The sequence below is a fragment of the Pongo abelii genome, chromosome 16, assembly GCF_028885655.2.
Source record: "Pongo abelii isolate AG06213 chromosome 16, NHGRI_mPonAbe1-v2.0_pri, whole genome shotgun sequence".
Taxonomy (NCBI): Eukaryota; Metazoa; Chordata; class Mammalia; order Primates; family Hominidae; genus Pongo; species Pongo abelii.
The window spans coordinates 39913538-39937525 of NC_072001.2; the positions used below are offsets into that span (position 1 = coordinate 39913538).

The 23988-nt window shown below is 36.0% G+C and overlaps 1 protein-coding gene across 1 annotated transcript in view; it reads right to left on the reverse strand.

Annotated features, from left to right (window-relative positions):
- Positions 1–23988, reverse strand: part of MEIS2 (Meis homeobox 2) — a gene marked incomplete at its 5' end in the record, with an annotated part of 207097 nt that overhangs the window by 175418 nt on the left and 7691 nt on the right. The window contains 1 exon segment of the mRNA NM_001133677.1: positions 15909–16023. Within this exon segment, the coding sequence (NP_001127149.1) occupies positions 15909–16023 (115 nt within the window).

Genomic DNA, 23988 nt, shown 5'->3' on the forward strand with positions numbered 1-23988 from the left:
TGATAAGTGATGTGGGCTTAAAGTTCAAGCTATGGAACCAAAACTAATAAAGCCAGTGGTCACATGCATATTATTATCACTTAATTGATATTATTATTATTCCCATTTATGGAGCATATTGTATTATAGATGCCCAACCCAGCACATAGATCTTCAAATATATTATCTAATTTCATTCTCACACCATTTCTATGAGATAGGCATGGTTAACTCCATTTTAGAAATGAGGAAATTTAGGCTTTGAAGAATTAAATCAGTCACCAGAGGTCACATTGCATGTGGGAGTCAGAATTCAGACTTAGGTCTGACTCTAAATTTCATGCTCTTAAGAACAAAGCTATGAGCATTTGAGTTTTGAATTATAATCTCTCTTTAAAGTGTGGAATCACTTCCCTTAAGTTTGCAGGAGTTGGAGGAATCTCAAGCCATGACTTTGTATCCTGCTTTCTTTTACCTATGACTACTCGATTCTTCCTAATAAATGCATCACAGATTTGGTGACTGATGCTTTGACAAACTCAACAAATTTTGGGAGTGCTAACATCCCTAATAAGGAACAAAACCCTATGTCAATGCTAACAAATTCTAAGTTGTCACAAATTACTAGCTATTAACCAATCGTCAAATTGCAACAATTTATTCAACCAATGTGTATTTATCACAAACTAAGCACTGAGCACTCCGTGCTCATTATGAGGGTGCTACACAGAGCTGACCTACAAAATAAGCACTAGATGAGTGGCCCTCCATAATCAAGATTGATTTTTCAATTCTTGTTTTCCTTACCTCCTACTGGCAAGAGCACCATAAAAACTAAGCAAATGTTACTAGACAACATGACTAGAAAGAGGCCAGGTTTAAGTAAAATCTTTTTTTTTTTTAAGAGTTATCTCCATGCACATAAAAAAGTTAAGTCACAGCTTCAGAGATTACTGTCTCTAGGGTAGAGATGTTATATAAGGTAGGAAGATGCCCATGAACTTCATTTTCCACTTTCACTATCTGCCTACAAAGCAGCAGGTTTCAAGGTCCCTATCAATGTTCAAAGGGAAGCTTCTGTGATATTTCTGCATTAAATGCCCAACATTTAGTATAACATACCAATGTATAAAAGTACCAATTTTTCCTCTAATTTTTAAAAAGTCTGACACATTATTTTTGCTGTATTTTTACTTTAGCCAGGGCCCAATTCCTTTTTTTCTTTTTTGCCAGCTGAAAGCAACTCATATTTTATACTGGCAGAAAATGAGCATCTAGAATTCCTTTTAGAACAAGAAATAGAGAGAAAACTCTCATCCATTTAGTGGCTAATAACTATGCTAGGATATGTAGTGCATGTGTGTAGAAACATCAGTCTGGCTGGATAAAGAAGAGAAATTCTGTTTCTACTCTCAGTTTTTTAAGGTGATTGATGATGTTAAAGGTCACTGATTCTCCAAATATGTCTATGTTCCTATGTATAAAATAGGAAGAACATTCTTTAGAGGTATTGCAGTTTTCTGAGCTAACTGCTATAAAGCGTTCAAAATCTTGCAGAAAATCTCTTGACAAACAAGACAAAATCAACTTTTTCTCATCATACGGCAAAGATAGTCTTAATTGTACCACAAGCCTCTTCTTGGTCATTTCAAAATTGGAGAGACAAGATATACCCAGCCTAATTCTCCATCCCACAGCCAAAAGGGGGTATGACACATCCAAGTGGGCAATCCCCCCACACATTACTCAGGGGTAGAATGTAGGAATGCAGAAGAGTTTCACCTCACTTGATAACCAAGAGAGACTGCAATTCCAGACCTCCTGAATGCCCCTGATCATGACAAAAATACCTTCTGGGATCCTCCAACAATAAGAGAGTTAGCGAAAAATTTATGGACAGTAGATGCAACACCCATCAGTGGCAACCAGTTCTAATATTTGCTAAACCAGAGATCTAGGACAGTGAGATGTAGACAAGTTGGGGTTTTGCAGCTCTGTTTCCCAGAAATTTCCCATGGGTGGACAGTATATCCAGTCCATTGCTCACCACCTGCAGCAAGCAGAACCAAGCCATCCACTCCAAATGAGGAAAGATTGTTGTTTTCTCACCTCCTTCCTCTTTCATGGATTTGCCACCCAACCTCCAACTCAATGGCCACTTAAAAAAAAAATGCATCAAGCTAGTTGTTAATACAATTCATGTCAAGAGTAAAAGTCTGCTGGGATCCTCATTTATACATTTTAGAGGGTATAACCAAATGTGCTTACTTTTAATCAAACACTCAAGGGATATTCAAGGCACATTGTTTGATTAATACAATGAAGAATAACTACATGGAGAGCTGGGTTAATGGAACATTCTGCACAAGTATAGTGGAAGTCCATGAGACTTCTGAATATAAAGGAAATTATTTTTACACAATTACAATTGAAAATTGATCCTGAGCCCATGCTGACCCACCTCTTAGAAACAAGATGCAGGAAGACTCCCTACAAAATTAAACTCTATCCAAATGTACTTCAATGAGAGAAGCAGAGTCCTGGAAAACATTTTCCAGAGTGTGTTCTGAGAAAGACTGGCCCCCAGAGATAATGCATAAAAGCATTTCAATGGTTAAATGAGTCTGGAAAGCTCTGTCTCTCTACACTTTGCAGACTTGAAATGCATATTAGCAAATTAGGGGATCTGAACATTCCTATATTAGAGGATACCCTGCTCTACTCCAGCTTTCAATCTATTTAACCACAAAGTTCTTTTTTGTTTCTGTTTGTTTGTTCATTTAAAGTAATGCCTATTTAAATATTCTTGGAACCATAGTTTTCTAAATATTGAAGAAGATATATTTACTCAATCCTGTTAAGTCATCCCTAGGTGTTAATAATTGCAACAATGCTAAAAAAATTTATGAAAATTTGCCCTTGTGCCCTGTCTACAAGTTTCTAGAATGGTGTCACATACATGGGATCTAAGGAATCACAATAATTTAAGTGCATAAAGTACTTTAGAGAGAATGTCAAAGCTTTATTTTTTTTAAAGAGCTATTTGAAATTTGCTTCTTCCCTCAAAAGAATATCCAGTCTTTCAAACAGGCTGTATTTCAGGGAAGCATACGAGTCTGCTATTTTGACCATGGAGGACATAGTAGAGAATTTGTCATTGGCATTCAAAAGGAAGGCAATTATGTCACTACCCCCATTCAAAATTGTTCAATAGGTCCCTATTACCTAGCAAATCAAGCACAAACTCCCCAGTCTGCTATTCAATGTCTTTCACAATATGGACCCAATCTTCCTTTCAAAAAAAAATAATTATTATTGAAGGCCTCCTATATTATTGTAGCACAATGGGGGCTAGAAGAGAGAGGAGATGCCTAAAACATAGAAACTGTCCTCAAGAATCTTACAGTCAAGCAAGATAATAAGTAAGTCATGTAACCAATTACTGTAGCACCAGGGGAACCTCGTGTGTCCGAAATGTGTAATCAGATTTCAGAGGAAAAGAACTGCTTCCAACTAGAAGTCCGGACTTGGGGCTTGGGGCCAGGCTTAGAGTAGGCGGATGCTTTTCTAGCTTTATAATTCATAACTTCTCTTTTCCAGGGATTCATAATTTCTCTTTTCCAGGGATAAATGTGGGATTTCATTTTTAGTTCTTCATCATGATGTTTGTTGTATGGGGTCAGTTTTCAATTATTTTGAAAGCAATTTTTAAATAAAACATATTTATAACATTTACTTACTATGAATGAGGCATAAAATTACTATCATTTTACATAAATCACCTCATTTAATCCCTACTTTCCACTCTAAATCTATTAGATTAGGTATTATTTATTACCCTTCTTTTATAGATGTAAAGTGAAGGATGGGAGATTTGCCCATGATAAGTGACAGATCTGAGGATTTAAAGGCACGTAGGCCAACACTAGAGGCCATACCTTTAACCACTATGCTACATTGCCTGTGAGTGCTCTATGCCCCAAGAAGAATCATTATTCACCCAACATGCATCAAGTGTTTCCACTTTGACAACTCTGCATGTGCAAATGAAATATTCTTCCTCTTCTTCTCTACTGGTTGGTAGATATGCATACTTCAAACACATGGCAGGGAAAAAGGGAAAAAAAAAACTACCTCGACTATGGTGCCTGCACTGAGAGAGGCATGTTATTGTGGACTTTGTCCTCTTCCTTTCTCCCCACATGTAATGTCAGTCCTCTCCCCTCCAACTATACTGCCAATCCTTTCATTCAACCCACACCCACCTTCTAGACTATTAATCCGTATTCTATATGGAGTCTTCTTTCTCTCAAATGTATTCTCCACATTCTACAAGAGTTATTTTTAAAAATGTAAACCCCATCATAAACTCCTTTTGCTTAAACTTCTTTAAAATGAGTTCTTCACATCCCAGAACAGGGTTTCCCAGGCATATGGCCTGGAAAATCAGATTCCCAGCACTTCCCACTGGAAAGTCCTGGTTGTGTATGTCCTGTGGTCTGTGGTGTGCCAGGGAATCTGTATTTATATGCGTCTGAGGAGCTACTTATCACCAGGGAAGTTTGGTAAACAGTGCTCTACAGGATTAAGCATAAGCTTCTTAGTGTGGTAAAAAAGGACCTTCATGTACGCCCCCACTTGCCTCTCCAGCCTCTTTTTTTTCACCATGCATTCTCTCATACAAACAGCAATATCAACCCAGTTGTTGCTCCATGCACAATATACTGCATCACACTTATGCGCCTTCGCACTGGCTGTTTTATCTGCTCCCTGCACCTTCCCTACTTTGTCCATTTGGAAACACCCACTGAAGGCCATCAAAGTCTTTATTTATTTATTTATTTTTTATTATACTTTAAGTTTTAGGGTACATGTGCACAACGTGCAGGTTAGTTACATATGTATACATGTGCCATGTTGGTGTGCTGCACCCATTAACTCGTCATTTAACATTAGGTATATCTCCTAATGCTATCCCTCCCCCCTCCCCCTACCATCAAAATCTTTTAAAACCTTAAGAGTTTTGTGAAGCCTTCCACAGATGTTTCAGACAGAAGTAATCACTCCCTCTTCTGAAATACCTTACAACCTATATGTTAAATGCAACATTAGAAGCATGTGTATTTATTCGTTTACCTTTCTGAGTTGCTTACTAAATACTACCAGCTTGCTGAGGAAAGAGATCACATCTTGTTTGCTTTATACCCCAGAACCCAGGACAGTGCTTGACAGAATTATATGGTCCATAAATGTTCAATGAAGAGAATAATTTTGGGGCTCCACTATTAGTCACCAAACTGGACCTTTTAAAAGCAAGTGTTAATTTAATCCTAACAACTGCCCTGTGAGACAGTTATTATTCCCATTTTACAGGTGAAGAAACAAACATTCAGAAATATCGCTGCTTGGAAGTGGCAAGGCAAAGAGGAATGTCAGATCCACCTGCTTCCAAAACTGCCGTTTAATCTACAACAAGCTCCCTCTATAACTGAGTACCTGCCATGCGTAAGAGTTACTTGCACATTTGTCATGGTACTCTCCCCGCCGCCACATACACACACAAACACATCTTGGGAGAAGGTAAGCCATTGAAGATAAGGACCCTTGTGATTTCCATATTTTTATTCCGAAGGTGCCTTGCTCAATGAATATCTTTGTGTATTAAACAGCCTACACTAAGAAGAGGTCTTGAGAGAGTGAGAGCTCCCTGACTCCAGAGAGTGGTGTGCATGTACACATCAGCCCCAGTGTGTAACAATCTGTCAGAAAAGGACACCCATGAGGTAGAGTCCATAAGCTTCCAATAATCAATGATTTATCAACTTTTTTTCATCTTTCACATTTAGTACATGGAAATTTTGGAAGTTTTATTTTAGTGGATGGCATTTGTTACAAATGTTAGTTGGAAGAAGAAATATGAAATTTTACACTCCCAGTCTACTTTTGTAAATCTTCAAACTTATAAAAAAAGAATGATTGGTTTTGAGGCAACAGTCATGTCTCTAGCTGGAAGGGTTAAGGAATAAGTGTTTTGATTAAACAAATATTTCATTGACTAAGATAAGGTACTTATCTATATTTGACATGAATTTACAGTCTAAATAATTATAATTTGGCTAAACATATATTTAACTGTAAAATTCTCCTGAAAATTATTTAGGTTTTTTTCTGGAATGATTTGGAACATATTTCAGGAGTGGGTAGAATCTCAACCTCTGTAATAATGATCGTTTATTGTTCCACTTGTGAAGTATAGAAAATTCCAACTGAGTGAGTTCTAATTAGATAATGGAGGATGGAGAAGTTGTTCTGTGTTTTCAAAACACGCCTCATACTTAGCAGATAGAACAGTCTATTGGTATTAATACTACCACCTTAGATGTCCTATATCTGAATTGTGGCATTCCACTATCCTCAGAAAATAAACTCTAATGCCTAGTTATATTTTTGCCAAACTGAGAAGAAAAAGGCTCTCCTGGCAACCCAAAACAAGAAACAGAAATATTACTTCACTGTGTATAATAAATCAAAAAAATGTAAAAGTTCATGTTATATCCCAGATGAAAAGCTTGTGGCCTCCCTTTATGTTAAAAGATAAAATGTACAAATAAAAATTAAGACCCATGAATGGAAACATTAGATTCCTGGAGCTTGGATTTAAAAGATCATCTAATTCAATCTTATTTTACAGGTGAGCAAAAGTCCAAAGAGATTAAAGGACACAGCCAAGGTCATATAGCTAATTAATGTCAGCATAGGACAAAGGGAAGAGAGAGAAGAATAAAGGAACCAACAGTTACTGGTTCCAGGCAATGCTATTTGCTGAACACATGGAATCTCTCTTAATGTAAGTTGAGATTATATTAAGCACTTCACTTTCCAGACGTAGTGACTGCATCTGGCAGATATTGAGTAAAACTGGGATTTGAACTCATGTCTCTCTCTTCTAGGTCTGTGCCCTTTTCAATGCAATCATGACTTTTGAGCATAGGTCTCTTGACTCATAGTTCAAGATTCTAGACAGTAACCCATGTAGATGAAAAAGAACTCACTACAAGGTTTTGCTTGCATCACCAAAAATAATTATATTTGCCCAAATGCAAACTATGAAAAACTGGAGGACATGTGTAGAAAATCGACAACAGGAGGTGGGGCCTAAAAATTCAAGAAATACTTCCAGGCTCCTTTACCTGTGTGTGAAGACCCACCAATGACTTCCATGAGGTCAATTGTCATGGAATTGTCCTATGGACTTCCAAGTGTCCTAAACAACACTTATTAGCAAAATGGATCCTGAGTCCATGAGAACTATTTGCCACACCAAGCAATTTTCCATTATTAGATTTACCATTACATTTAAAGACATCTATCTATACATTTTGTATAGATAACATAATGAAATTGCATCTCCAAATTCTGACCATATGTACATAATATAAGACATTGAAGGACAAATAAGTCCCATTTTAAGTACTATCTTAAAGTAATACCTAAAATAGAAACCTAAAATTTAAGAACCTACCTACAACGAAATAATGCTAAGTTTCAGCTGATGGTCCATTGACATATTTAAGACAGTAATGAATACAACATAAGTTCAGTAAAACAAAATAATTTTTATCTCTTAAAGATGTAATGGAATTTGATGGAACGTATCCATACATTCCAAAGAGTTCATTTATGTTCAGGCACACATCAGCGAATCAATACACACAAAGTTTTGATCAATTTATACATCTTAAAAAAGAAAAAAGAAAAATCTGTGGATTTTGTTTATTGCTTCAAAAATGGACATGCTAATGCCAGATAATTGAAGAAGTGATAATCTGTACCTTGGAAAAGCAGGGAGAGAGAGACAGACCAGGAATCAAATAATTACAACGCAGTGTGAAAGATGTTATAATAGAGGTACAAAGTGCCATGGGAGTGCCGAGAAGGAGGCATGGCCTCATACCTGGGCAGATCAGGGAGGCTCACAGAGAAGATAATGTCAGAACAGGATTTTCATCTGTACGAATTTCCAAGGCAGGCAGAAGAGAAGCAAGGACACACTCCCTCTAGGTATCTTTCATTAGTTTTTTTTTTCGAGACCTCGCGTTCCAGCAAGCTGAGGAAACTTATTGCTGTATAGCAGGGATACTAAAGTGATTCACTTTCATTTTAATGAGGAACTAGATTTCAGTGAAACCCCATTGTTGCTTTTTTGCTGGTCCTCAGAAAGATAGTGAATAACTCAAGACTACCAAGGGATAAATTTGGTATATAAAAGTGGTGTATATTATTGTCTGCTGTGACATAAAATATTTTTAAAGGCCAAATTAAAAGCAAATTTCCACATGTGAAAATAAAAAGTGACTCTCCTACTACCCTCCTCCCCAGCAAAAAAGCAATAACAATTTCAAGAAACTCTCTAAGGGTAGAAATGGGAAAGAAAGAAGGGGAAAAAATAACATGGCGTCATCACAGACTATTCTTCTGAAGCAAAGTAAAGACAATGAAGGGAAAAATAGAACACGTGTATTACAATGTATAGCACCATAAGGCTGTGTTTGGTGCTCTGGAGGGCTTCAACAAGTACTGTTCAGCCAAAAATCAATTGAAAAATCAGCATGATAACAGAGCATGAGTTGCCCTATAATAGCCTTAAGACCCCCAAGGCTATGTGAGTCCCTTTCATCTGGCACACAGCACTGACTCTAGAGGACCCTCACTTCCCCTCCCTGAGTCCTGTGCCCATCTGTATTTCTTACCTACTGCTTTACCCTTCCTTAGAAAGCATGGCTGACAAGGAATGATGATGTTTTAAAGTGGTTTTTGAGAATTTTTTCTTTTCTGCTTTATTCTCTTTCTTGACATTTGCACTTAAATTTATCCTATAATATGAGTCACAGACTATTTCCACAATATTAAATGGTCAGCTGTAATCTCTGAATCACCTAATGAGTTAATAGTTTTATGTTTTGCCTTAACTAAAATGCCCCTTAATAAAATCCCAGTTCAGGCTTATGCAAATGTGACATGTAAGCAATTCACAGCATTGTTATAAATATACATATATATTTCGTTCCAAGATTTCATCTCAATATTTCTTCAATCACTTCCTCACAATGTCTGGTTTGTTCAATTTATATTTCTCCTTGGCATTTGGTGCAGACCCCCAAAGATAAGATACATCTGTCCCTTAGTCACAAATCTTGGCATTTTTACCTTAACTCAATCGTGAAATGATTGGTTGAAAATTACCTTGCTTATTAGCAGGATTTCCTCATAATAAAACATTTTATTTCCAAACTTTCAAATTTGACATGAGATGTACTAACTCAGTTGTGACGTATCAAAGCTCAAGGAGGACATATAAATACCCTGATCCATGTGAGGAAAGGAGAAGCTAATTGGAAGTCAGCTTCCCTGTGATTATCAGCTTGTTTATGAGGAGGGAGGACTCTTCTGAATGGCACTGTAAATTCATCCCTGATTATGGCGTTAAAACCAGAGCTCATTTCTACAAGCTCCCCGAAAGCCCCCTACCCAATCCATTTTGTTTAGTTATAAAAGGGTTGTGCATTGCTTTCAGAGAATGACAGTTTTTCATGCTTTGATTTTCTCCAGTTTCAAGAAAAATTAATCAGTTGCACAAGCCAGTTGTCAGATTTCACTTCCCTCATGGCAGAAAGCACACATATTCATTGTCTGCTATAAGAATAAATTTTAGTAATTTTTCCCCATGTCAATGTGAATATTAGACTGACCCAATTAATATGAAATGCTTCTATGCTGCTGGAACAGACAGTGCTACAGAAAGAGCCATTTGCACAACCTGTTCATGATTATGGGCCATAAGGACACAAAGATGGCACACACATTTGTGGACCATCTGAATTCTTATACCGAGAGGGGAGGGGGAAGGGGGAGTGGCATGACGTTAGCTTGACTGTCCTGGGTCATGTTTTTTAATCCAGAGTATTGGACATGTAACACAGCAACAAGAGCTGATCATTTTGTTTAATCACCTTTTGGATCTTTGCCAGATGGTCTCTATTGAGAGCGCTGCAAACAGAGAGAGATGAACTGCATCTAACACGCCACCAGAGCTTTCCCGTAAATGTCTGAGAACTGATTCCAACAAGAATTTAGTCTCAGAGCAGAAAGGGATACATTTAAAAACTATGTGCATTAACTATACTTTTCCCCATAGAATCCTCACTTGGCATGAATAATTTACCCACTCTTATGCTAATGGGATCATGAAAGTATCCCTCTGTCTTTAGTGCAGCTATTCTCAGCTTTCAGTAATTACCCCACCCAGTGAAAATAACATGGCTTCTGCATTGAACGGCTGACTCGTACCTGACAATTAGAAAGATCATGGCTGACAGTGGAAGGGTCTAGAACTGGACAGAGAAACCCTTGTAGCCCAAGGAAGAGCAGAACCATAAAGTAACACTGGACGTGGGTGGGAATGCATGCCGGTGAGAAGTGGCAAGAAGGGTAAAAAGAAAAATTCTCCACTGTCAAGCTTTTCTTTCTTTGACTTATTATCGAGATTTTACTTAAATAAAAATATGGTTCTCTTTCAATTACCAGGTGTGAAAGACATTCATGACCAAATTAATTTTGAAAAAAAAAAAAAAAGCAATATCTAAGAAAAAAAACCATAGTTACCATTAAATCACATCTCCATTAAATATCTATTTCACCAGAGTTTTAAAAAATCTAAATAATGAAAAATCCTTTGCATTTTGCTTTTTGGAATGAAAAAAGGATTGCCAGGAAAAAACGACAACCAAAAAAAAAAAAAAAAAAAGAAAACTCATTTTCTACCTCTGTCCACAAAACTCCATGTTAGGTAGTTCACTGTGTAAAAATTATCAGGCTAAAACATCTGGGAAAGAAAGCTATGAAACAGCAGGGAACGTGGCTGGTTTATTGTTTATCTTTTGTTTATGAGGCAGTATTCAAGTTTAATTACTACTCTAAATTAAACTCTAACTGGCATCGGGAGACATCCCTTTACATGACTAAGTTAAAAAAAAAATCTAGAAATCCCAACTCTGGGTTTCTCAAGTAAGTTGATACATATAGGAAGAAATTACTCAAAATTAGCAGCAATTATAGAAAGCTTTTAAGCATTTATGGGTACCATTACATGCTCCTAGAGCATTTATTTATTAGAAGAATTTAATTTTACTTCTAATGGTTACTACTCTAAAAAGTCTTGAGAAAATCAACAGAAAATCTTTGGATGTTTGCTGATGGTTAAAGAATGGCATTCTTTTACATTTTATTTGGGGGGAAAAAAGAGAAAGAAAATGCAATGTAAATAGTCCATATACAACAGTTTATTCTATGGCAATGTTCAATTATCAATTATAGTCTCACAGAATTTTTTTGACACAATTAGGAAGACAGGAAGGAAAAAAAAATGTCATTGTATTTATAATAACAGTAAGTGACCAGTTTTGGATGAACTTAGCTCTAGGAAAAATAAAAGTTAAAAGCAACTAGCAAAAGATTATGCCAGATGGCATCTGTCATATTGTATTTAGGGTTATTTTAAAGAGATTGCCGCCACTATGAAAACATTCCATTGACAGAGTTTTCCTAGACTGAATAAGAAATCCCAGTAGAACATATTCAGGACCCACAGTAAGTGGGTTTGAAGCCCCCTCCTCCTCTTTAAATATATAACTGGAATACTTTGGTGGGAAAAAAATACTATTTTATAACTATAACATGTATTGTAAGCTCAAAAGTGCAATACTATTTTAGACATTTGCTTACCTATAAACACTTACATTCACTACTAAGGAGATATTTGTAGGTTTCAACACCATGATTGCTAAAGAACTGTATAATACATAAATAAATATCTAGCTATGAGGAATTCTAGCCTCATCGCCTGGAAAATAGATGGGGACATCAACAGAGGGACGTGGTAGGTGGCAGAGTTAGGGAGAACCATGCTGGCTTGTACAGCCCTGTGTCCTGAAAGATTAGAGCAATATAGATTCTAGAATGCTAATGTATTTAGGTTAACTGGGTCTGGCAACAGTATGGTTAACGTGCGTGTGGTGTGCAGTGTGAGCTCAGCAGTTACTGGGCCAACTGTCTCGGTATTTCTGGGAATCCTGCCTATTCACAGTGCAGGGATTGTTCAATTGCTGCAAAATGTACAAAATGAATTTTACAAAAATGAATTGTAAGGAAGGCCCCATTACAACGATTTTACAGCAAAGATGTCAACATCAATTTTTCTTTCATGCATAGCTAATGATTAAAACAGCATATTCCATTTGCCTAAGACAATTTATTTCATATTGGCACATCAAAATATTGAAATACAAAGTTATCTTTACTCTACCCTTTTTATTCATTGCGGCTGAACCCATACCATTGTTCAAACCAGGAAAAATAAAACAAACTTGGCACGAAATACTTAAAACAAAGGCTCATCAATATTCTCCAATTTGTCAACATCTCAATTACAGCACAGGAAAAAATGTAAATTTCATGTGCTCTAAACACTGAGGGGTCTATTCTCTTGCCAATTCACATGCGTAACTCCCATCAGCGTTAATGGGAGCTACACAAACCCATCAATAATAATAATACTTTGTACATATATTGTGCCTTTCATCTAAGGCTCTCAAAGTGCTCTAGGAACAAGGGGCTGCTTCCTAGTCGTTACTCTGGCAAAATACACAGTAAAATACAAAGCAGCTTTTGACTCAGCAGGTACAGAATTAGGGATCCCTAGACTTATTATCAAACCTCATTTTACTGATGGGAAGCCAGACACAAAGAGGGCCAGTTACTTCCCCAGAGCCCCAAGTCTGCACCCTAATTCTATCCTTGAAAAACCAGATTTTCTTCCTCAGTCTAATGTGACTAACAAGACAAACTCCCTTCCTTTGGCTGCTTTTAGCAAGAGAAATCAGTGAATGAAAAGTCTGGTTCATATTTATATAGCTTACTGTTAGACATGTGCTCTTTGAAAGATAGTAAAGTCAGGTTTCACATTTTACCAAGTTTATTTCTTATGATATTTTAAAAATGCGATATACATTTTTTCTCCTCCTTTTGGTTCATTGCTGAAACACTATGGAGGAAAAGATGAACTTTCACCTGTGTAACTGTAGCTGTTTCACTATCAGGTCATAAAACAAGGTATTTTTAGGTTCCAAAGTAAAGTTTGTATGAATCCTTATAGTAAACATAATCACAAAAATTATAAAGCAACATAAATACATGTATTGTTTTATAGCATGTGGCTATTAAAGTTTAATTTAAAATGTGTATAAAAACATTGTATTTAGTATAATTCATCCCTATTTTTTGTGTTTATCATAATTTGTTTTGAAACTGAATCATTTTACAGTTTTCCATATGCCTGTTTTGCTAATAAATTCTGAATACGAAAACTCTTTGCGAAACTACAAACTTGATTTCCAATGAAACATTATAATATATTTAATACTAAGGACATAAATTTCTCTCCCACGTTTTCCATTATACATCAACCCTAAGATTTAACCTAGGATAAGCATATGCGATTTCAGTCAATATCTCTGTTGACTTTGCCCTGAAGCAGATAATTAATCTTTCCCACTGAAACTACTCTGGACAATTCGGTGGGACAAAATATCAAAATACCTTGAAACCCTGTTTAAAAGACTAATATAGGCAAGAGTATGACAACATACACTCAAGTCTGGCCTTCAAATTTTAAAGTCTGCTGTAAAAAGCCAGAATGCCCTTACATATGTGTTTTAATCACTGATGTGGTAAGCCAGGTAGGAAATTTTCTATGCCAAAATAGTTCCCATTTTATAGAAACCAAACCTTTTTTTTCTTTCAAACGTCAATACAGTAAAATGACTGACTTCCTAGTACTCATACACATAAGCTACCACGTCCATTCTTTAATCCCACAGAGATATGATTAAAGGAACAGAATCCTACAGGGAACAAATCCTTCAACATTGGACAAGTGGGTGCATCTACCCACAGCACAGAATTTTGTGTGATTGTTTTTACCTATATATCAGTCTTGGAATTCTTCTCTTTCCTAAAAAACAAAACTAACTAACCGAAACGCTAAAACTTTATGCTTTGCTCGTTATTGCAAGTAATCCCCACTCCAAATCCTGGGTTCTTCTTTCTCCCACCTCCTCTTCTCTCTGGCCCTTTCTTGCTATCTCCCTTGCCATAACTCAACTAACCCAACAGAACCAGTCAGTTTTAAATTTCAGTTGGGACCTTGGTGACCTGTTAATGAATCTACAGAGAGGAGAAAAACTCACAGTGTTGAGTTATGCCTGGTGTTGCTAGCTGACTTGGAGTCAGAAATGCTTGAAGCGTTAACGTAATTGCAAGAATGTGAAAAATGAGGCGCTGGGCTCCTGAGCAAAGCGAAAGGTCAAAGTGAGCCTCACACACAAGAAGTCTCTGGAAGATAGCCTCATTAGACCATTAAGTCGGCTTCTCCTTTTCCCCTCTTTTATACAATGTTTAGAGTATTTTGTTTTTATTAATAGATACATTTCACCCTGTGTCGCCGCAATTTGGGGTGGTGGGAAGGATGGAGTCATAGAAAGCTTTCCAGATTTAACCATGCTGAGAAGTCCATCACTGTGACATGGAACCACAGTTAAGTCATTGCTTGCAGATCCATTGACCCTATATACCAGTTACCTTGAAAATGCCTTATAATTTACTTATCTTTTATATAGAAACTAACTGGTAGAATAAAATAATATATAAAACAGTATATATTATATAGGTGCAAGTTGCAAGTTCTTCCATAATTTGCCGTCTGATATGATTCATCACTGTGTTAGTTTCAATTTGCTTAAACCTAGATTCTAATTTGGATCCATTCACAAGTGAATGGCATCCTAGAAAGGACATTTTTCTAGACTCTTCTAGAACCTCAGAAATCCAAAATTCCTAGTCAGAAGCTTGGAGGACAGAAGGCACCCTACTTACATCAACACCCTCTTTTAAATGGCATATATAACTACAGCTCGAGCTGTTAAACTGTCCTCTACTTGGAAGCCTGTCTAATACTTAAATATTGTGGCCATAAACACAGTCATAATAGAGATGAAATAGACCTAGGAGATCAGACACCATCTAATGTAAAATATTAAAAAGTAAAATCTATACACTTCCCTGGCCCACATTCAATAATGCATCTTCCTTTAAATTATCATTTTAGCCATAGATGAGTCGTTCCTACCAATATATAATTGCTCTCTGTGCAATAGGTGAGTTTTAAATAGTAAAATTTATTCTAAATTGCACTAGGCTTCCTCAACATCTGCAGTTGATGTCCCCCTTGCCCTCTGATTATTCTAATTTTTAGGACTTGTGACAAAAGTCACCATGTCAGCTGAATGGAAATGGGGACAAATAATCCTCTAAGAATTTCAAAATCTACCTTCCCAAGATAAGATTCCATGTAAAATTCCACAATATTTCCAGAGCTAATAAGAAAGATTTTTAAATTTTATGTGCTTTAGAGGCATAATTGCTTGATTATAGAGAATGCTTATAGTTGATATTACAGGCAAAATATGCTATTTATAGCACAATTCAAGCTACTGCATCACAGCAGTAAAGCAGGCCTGTGATTCCACTTATACACACAGAAATAAAGTGTAGATAACCAAATTTGTAAAAGAATTGGCAGAACTAATCAATTGTTATTGTAATGTCTACTTAAAGATTAGACAGCTCACTTTGATTTCTCTTTTTAAGGAAAGTAAGTTAAGAAGAGGAAATACTGTCTCTTTAAATAGCAGCTGATTCTACTCCCTAACCTGCCACTCTCCTGTTTACATGGAGGCAGATGTACTGATATCATAAAATACTGAAGTTATTTTAGTCATGCCGACTTTGCACGAGGAAAATATTTGACCTTTTACCTTGCTCACTGCTGTTGTCTCCGCTCTGGGAAGCATGGCCCCCACTGGAGGGCCCTGGGGTGCCTGCTGAGTGGGTTGAGGTTGCATCATCGTGGTCTCGCCAAGAAGAAGGGTTCTGATGTTAGGATGCCAAGGAATTTTTCCACAGTTACCATTTCAGCCATAAATGAAGAACCAAGAGGAACGGCACAGAAAGAGACAAAAAAATGTATACATATTAGTATTTGTGGCACTAGGCATATACGCATGCCATGTTATGGTGTGTTGTCTTTTTAGTAATAGGTATATAAAAGAAAAGATGCTCTAGAACTTGATGTGGTGATGGTTACACCAGTGTATATGTTGGTTAAAACTAATTTAAGTATACACTTTAAATGGGTAAATTTTATTATATACAAATTTAAACCTAAACAAAGTTAATTTCTAAAGTAAGAAAAAAAATAATGAAAAATGTAAAAGTCAGTTTTACTCTCGCTATCTTAATTAGGGTACATTCTTCCAAGAAATAGGTCCCGATGCTCTTGGACACTCAATTCTTCAGAACATTCACATCTGCAAAATTCAATGACTCCATTAAAAAAATTACAGGCTCCACAATATATGGGACAGCCCTTGACATCTTTCAAATGCATTGCCCTAAAACAGCCTATAAAAACTCTCAAAATTATCAGCTGATTGACTATATAACCAACAAAGGTAATGATATTAATCACTGCATCAATATCTAATAAATTATTGATTTTTGCTTTAATTTGTAGAAATAATTTTAAAAAAGGAAACACATGTGAACTACTGGCCATCTAGTAAGCTAGAGAGGAGTTTCACTTGAGCTTCCTGGAAGCTTGAAATTCAATGAGCAGTGCTTTTTCCTAGAAGAACTACTTGTTTCAAAGGACATGAAAGGCAAACCAAGAGTTATAGCTCATGCTACTTGGCTGAGTATATTCTTCTTCTGTTCCTCCTCCCCTTTCCTGATCATTCCCAATGCCCTGCTGTTGCTTAAAGGAAAACAGGAATTCTAATGTACAGGAAGGACTTTATCAGCACCACATGAAGGCAGGCAAGAGATGGAATTTCCTCTGGCAGAAACGGAGAGGAGGAACAGCATACGAAACAGTCCAGCCTTAAAGCCAGAGCTGTACACTTGTCACCTGCATATGACGACTTCAATTAAGCCCACAGACCTACTGGCAAGTGAATGATTTGGGGGCCAGAGGAAGGGGCAAAATAGTTCCTCAAAACCAATCAAAGTATACAAAGTATATACCAATCTAAGTATACACCGAAGTATACAAAGTAGACACCAATCAAAGTATACAAATTTTACAAAGCATACACCAATCAAAGTATACAAATTATACACCAATCAAAGTATACAAAGTATATCACTAAAAAAACCAATCAAGTATACACTGTTTCTTACTAGAATTGGTAAATAAGAATTCAGACAGAGCCACGTGGGTATAGGCAACAAATAAACCTCTTGACCAAGGGAAAGTAATCTTGCCATGTTGCCATTATATATAGTTCATCAAGAAAAGAAGTCAGTCTGTCATTTTTCTCAGCATCAACTCTACAGTGTACATATAGCATGGATGATGTTACCAAAATTAAACAAGAAACCAAGGTGAGAAAAAATAGGGAAATGTTCTTATTTGGAACTACAAAACTTATTTTTCCCCCTACAGATCTGCAGCAAACTGACTGTGAATTAATATTTGGCATTTTTGATAGATTATGAAATAATAATCCAGAGCTCTATGGATTAATAACATCTATATAAAATAATGCTACTGGCACTGCTATCAGGCAAGTAATTGATTCTAAGTGAAAACCCTGAGCAGAAATTTTGTGACTATAAATATGGCATAGGTATAGATCTCTAAAATAAGGATATGTTTGAGAAAGTAGATTAGGGAATGAAATTGAGTAGAATAAAATAAAAGTCAAGGTTTTCTGCTGCCTGTAGAAAGACAAAGTCATGCCTGTGAGCTCTCTTTTTTATCTAAGTTAGAAACCACTCCAATAGTTTCAAGCAAAAGGCAAACAGAATACAGGGGCTCCTCAAGCTTTGAAGCCTCTTCGTGTCAGCTGTTTGCCAGGAGGTAATGAGATAAAGAGCTAGAAGAATTACACGGAAAAAGAAAGAAAGAAAAGAAAAAGAAACAATAGCATGGTGTGAGTTTAGTCCTGCAACAACACAGGCTAGAGCCTTCTTTTAGAAAATGCAATAGCTGCAACATATCCATCTAAGCTAAACTTTTCATTGTACGCAGCAATGATGTTAATTTTATGCACTGCAGGCTTTTTATTAAGCCGGCTGCTATAAAAGCTCCTTACCCCTCATGAAAATTACAATAATTAACCACTAACACCTCAACTATGTTTTAAGGCAAATGTCATCCAATAGCTATTATATAATCGTTAAAATGAAGCCGGAGCAAGTCTTTCTGTTTAGGCGCTGCATTGATTTGAAGGGATCACTCAGAAGGACTTCCTGTAACTGAAAACACTGGTTTGTCCCTATCAGCTAAACTGTTGCTGAGTTTTCAAGTTAGGCCTCATTCGTTTATAATTCAGTGTATTTCTTTCAATGGTATCTGAAGGAGATGTTTTCTAAAGTAAAGAGGTGAAAAATAAGCCACAGAAGCAAATATTACTTTTAAGAGCAGCTGGTTCTTCCAAATAAATTGGGTCTTTGGTTTTCTGCCCATTCCCAAAATATGCTTAAGTTCACTCTTTAACCTACCATTCCCTTATCTCTTCCCTCTTTTCTTCCTCACTCTTTAAAAATGCTCTCCTGAAAAAGTGTCATGTTTATTTCCCATAGAGTGTCTCAAGTATTATGGTCCTGTTTGAGAGACTGAACACCAACTAAGGAGTATCACGCGATAGTCATCTGATTTGAAAGAAGGAAGAACAGATAAATCCCTCTGGGGTTTCAAGGCTGAGGAGTTACCACAAGTTGTTTGTATTGAGCTACACAAGGTGGTGATGTGATCATATACAAATACAAATGTTGATAATCTGGTCAATAAAAAATTGTTCCTCCTTGGTCATAAAAAACTGTCACCGACATGGATGGACACAACCTATTACTTTTAACAATTTGTTTTCCCTGAGATTAAAATATTTGTTTATATCACAACTCCTTTCTTTTATTCTTCCCCTTAGAGTTTACAAGTTTCCATCCTTCAAGAAAAATGGCATGGCTTACTGCCAAATTATATGCAGAAGTTTAGTGAATCCTGAAACCAAAGTGACATACAAAAGCATGTAAAAACACATGATGCAAGTAGAAAAATAAAGAGAAACGCTCGCCGGGTGCACGTGTATGACTGAGCATTCAGGTATATGCATGCCACAATATATGTCCTGTTCTCCAGCCAAAAAAATCATGAAGACACCCGAGGGCAAGGAGTGAACATGTTTCTATTCCCAGTGGCTTTAGTAATTGGGAGTCAAATATGGTACTCTTCTTGCTCTTACGTAATTGTGTTACAGAGCAGTGTTACCAGGAGAAAAGCAGTGAATACTGAGTGGAGCACAATAGAAGGAGATGGAAAATAGATACAAGAAGCTAGGTCTCTAGGGGCAGTATTTTCTATTTGCTGGGCTACAGACTCACAGCTGATAATGCAAGTTGTAATTAATATAAAAGCAGGAGACAATATGGGCAGAGCTTGTAGTAGTGGGGCCACAGGAGAGCGCTCTGCTGCTCTACTCTGTTTCTCATTTACACACAGCTTTCCCTAGAAAACACAATTCTGCCAGTGTTTTCTCCCTTGAAAGTTAAAAAAAAAGATTGATTTAGCACTATCATTGAATTTTGCTAAATCTAGAAAAGAGCATAGAGAGGACAGGAGTCTCTGGGCATAGGAAGCAAATCATATGTGTGCCTCTCTTGTTGAAGTTGCAGATACACTGGAATTGTAACATTTTAAACCATTATGGCATTTCCATGAGGGACCTACCTATAAGAGAATACTTAATAAGTCTCGGCGAATTGGTGTTATTTCCCTATTTAAATGATTCCACATGGCACATTTCCATGGGGCCAGTGGGGTGAAATGTATAAAGCGTTTGTAAATAAATACAAAACTGAATGGAGAAGTAAAATGTATGAGGCTTCAAGGAGAAAAGCAAAGGCCATGCCACATACACGTTCTATCTAAAATAATCTGAAACTCATTTTAGATCCCAAATGAAAAGGCAATGCAATGGACATGGTATAGGAAAGAAAACATTAGATTGGAATTAAGATGCTGGCATGCCACCTCTCACCAGTCAGGTGAACTTAAGCAAGTGATGTACCTCATTTCTATGGGGCTCATTTCCTTTATCTCTTTAAAATTAAGAAGTTAGACCAGATATCTTCTAGAACCTACACAACTATATAAGATCAAGAGAAAAATTACATGTAAACTTGGAAAATACAATAAAGTAACTCAGGGTATGTGCTCATAGGTAGAGAGTAATAGTAAACATACATAGAGATATTTTAATCAGTAAATGAAGCATGTACAACTAATTTGACTCAATATATTTAAACAACAAAGGGAAGATATACTTGTATCAACATACATAATTAAATTACTTATTTCCCATAACTTTATAATGTTTTAACTCCTAATTAACATTATGCAAAAAATATTTTTAAAAATAAAACAGGGACTCCTATCTTGGCGTACTGAAGTCTACAAAAGTTAAAAATGTTAATTGTATGGTTTGAACAAATGTTGGAATTTTAACTACAGTATTGTAAAGTTGACATAAGAAGTCAGGAGACCTACGTGTGCTTTCAGAACCTGGACTCACTCTTTAAAAATGTAAATAAAGCTGGGGTCCTTCCCTCACCTCCCCACTTCTACCTCTCTATTAAGCTTTGGGATTAATATGTAAGCAACTCTCACAGAAGTGGCAAGTACCCTTTGCAAATGATTTCTCCATTTAATCGAGCAACTTTTAGAGCAGACAGAAATGTCTTGTTTTGTTGGTGTAATGCCATATTATAAAATGCCTCTTATAACTTTGAATTGTGTTGGGATATTCCATAGAACATTTAGTATTAAAAAAAGAAAATGAATTAAAGAATGCCAATTTTCAAAAAATCTGATAGTGAATGTCTATGTGGTTGTCAAGTACAACCTTTGTTTAATTTCATCTCATCACAGTTACACTGAAAACATACTCCAACTGCACAGTCTAAATGATTTAAATAGTATAATTATTCTTAATGGGGAATTAAGAAAGCTATCAACCACCAGAAACTACGCAGCAACAACACAACAGAAAATCCACGCACCCAGCCATGCTTCCTTGAGTTGGTGGACAGAGCTCAGAAGTAGAAATTTATCAGAATAGGCCCCAGAGGCTTTGAATAGCATACCATAAGGTCTCACCTTACACTAAAACATAAGAAACTAGCAAATAAAATAAAGCATTCATATTATTCCTATTATTATCCAATTTCATTATTTCCCCCTTGATATTCTATAGAACAACCACTTGAACCTATCCCACCCCTCACTGTCACTTCCCTCCAATTTTTCAGGTAGTAATTGAATTTATCTAGAGTCACTTGCCCATATTCTGTCAGAAATAAGATTCTGGAGAGTCTCCTCTCTGACCTAACCAATTTGAAAAACAAACAAACAAACAAACAAACTGTGTGAACATAAACTTGATATATTCAGAGATGCAAAAGAAAACACCAGAATATCTTCATTTAAATTATAGCTTCCAACATATAAATATACAATATTTTTTCTTTTCTTAGTGATGTTAGCAGATCCAGGCAATTTTAAGGTATCTGCTATTAATTGTTAACAGACATAATTGTATTTTCTTCCCTCTACTGAATTCTTTCAAATAAAATAAAAATATAGCTCTTTATGACCACTAACTAGGAATAACAGTACAATTGTATAACTGTATGCGCTTCAAGCAAATAGAGCTTAGCTCAGAGAATATACTTCAAGCAAGTAGATTTCACTTGTCTGAACTTTACATGTAATATCTTTACATGTAAATGTGAGGATGTATTTTCTTTGTCTGTACTAGGTCTAAATACTTGATCTAAAATTGTGTAAAATAGATAATGTGAGTATCACCTTTTATTCAGAAATTCCACAGACTAGAAAAAGCTGGTCATTTCACAGCAGTTTTCAAGTTGAAACTTCTTTAAAAATTGTTTTCCAGACATATTTATTTTAAACATGATAAATTTGAATGTCTAGGAAACTAACATGAACTGCAGCTGGAAAACAGAGTTCTATTTCCTTTGACTATTATATATTTTTTTCTCTCCAATATTCCAAAAACATTGTAATAGCTCTTTCCTACCTATAAATATTATTATGTTATAGTAAAAGACAAAATACATTATAATATTAAAAACATAAGCATGCATTATAAATTTACTAAATACAACAAAATTGTAATCAATATTGCATATTTTATTTTCTATTTAATTCCAAACTTCCTCTTTTCATTACACCCATCATATGCAAGTGTTAATAATAAATGAATAAACTCAGTAACCTCACTGAATGTAAGGAATGGAAAGCAAGAATATTATGGTGGTCTTCTTTTAATGCATCTGTTAAATCAAATTATTTATATAACTTTATGAAATGTGAAATTGACAGGATTTACTAATAATATATAAAACTTATTCTGAAGTCTGCCAATATACTTGCTTTGAAGATATTTATATTTATTACTTTTATTTATTTACATTTTCAAATTCTTTTAAAGAATACTGAAACTATATTGGTACCTAATATTTTGCTTCTGACGCATTTCTCTCTGCTTTTCTCTCTCTCCTTGCACGTTCCTTCCTTAAACACGCACACACACGGCTACGCACACACACACAATGAAGCTGGATACCACTTAATAAGAGTAGAGGTGTGTGTGTTTTGGGGGTGTCAAACAGCTGTCACAAACTGTCACCTCCACAAGAGAAACCTTGGCATACAACAAATTAAACTACACTTCTTTTTTAGCTGTCATTATTCATAGCCAATAAGTTGAAATGCTCTTAGCATTTCATGTGCAAATAAAACCATGAGGAAGCTCAGTACATCAGAATAGTGGGCCAACAGATAAAACAAGAAAACAACGTGCTGTCTGGGCCTTTCTGAAGTGGCTCATCATCACCCCTGCACCAGTGTTCACCAAATGAGATCCAGCCTGGGGCAATGTATTAAATATGCATATCAAAGCAAATGAAAAATAAACCTGAAGATTCAAATTGGGCACATTTACATGCTGAAAATGTCCCACTCGCACCACTTTTCAGGTAGTGGTTCTCTGTTATTTTTACTTTGTGTTTGGCTAGGTGGTTGAAGGAAGGCAACTTTGTAGAAGAGGCTGAAAAGCATAAGAGGATTTGCTTTGAAGGGGGAAGCCTGGACATGAATACAATCAATACACCTATGGTACAAAAGTCTCAAAAATGGTGAAAACTCTCCAAGGTTTTCTCTCATGTCCCTGCATAAAATACAAGTCTGTGGCAAATCTCTCCATTTTCTACTTGATGTGCTGGTGGAACAAATTATTGCTTCCTTTCAAAACAAATAGCAGGGGGCTAAAGTAAAAATGTTATAGTTCAGATCTCTAGGAAATAAAAGGCTTTAAATTATGACACCCAATGAGGTGGCAAGCCCTCATGGGTTCAAAATAAATCAGTTGTCATATTTACTTGACTGGGGGCCTGAAAGGAGAGCAACAAATGTTACAGTTGACTCTTTTATCCAAAGATGATGATTGATAAATTATTAAAGCACTATCCTCTTAGGTACAACTTCCTTCTTGAGTGGATATTTAAATATTACAATAGTCTCATAAATTGATATTGTCTATCAGCCAATACTTTAAACAGCATTTTTTATCTTATCTTTTCTATGTAAACATCAACATGGTCTAGCTGTATACATCCACTGGAAAAACAGTTGCCAAGAAACTGTTTTAGAAAACTTAGTAGTAGGTACTCCTAGAAATATCATGAGAAAAGCTTTTGGCTCTGAGAACTGTGAACCTCTCATTTTACAAACCATGTACATAGATCCCTCCC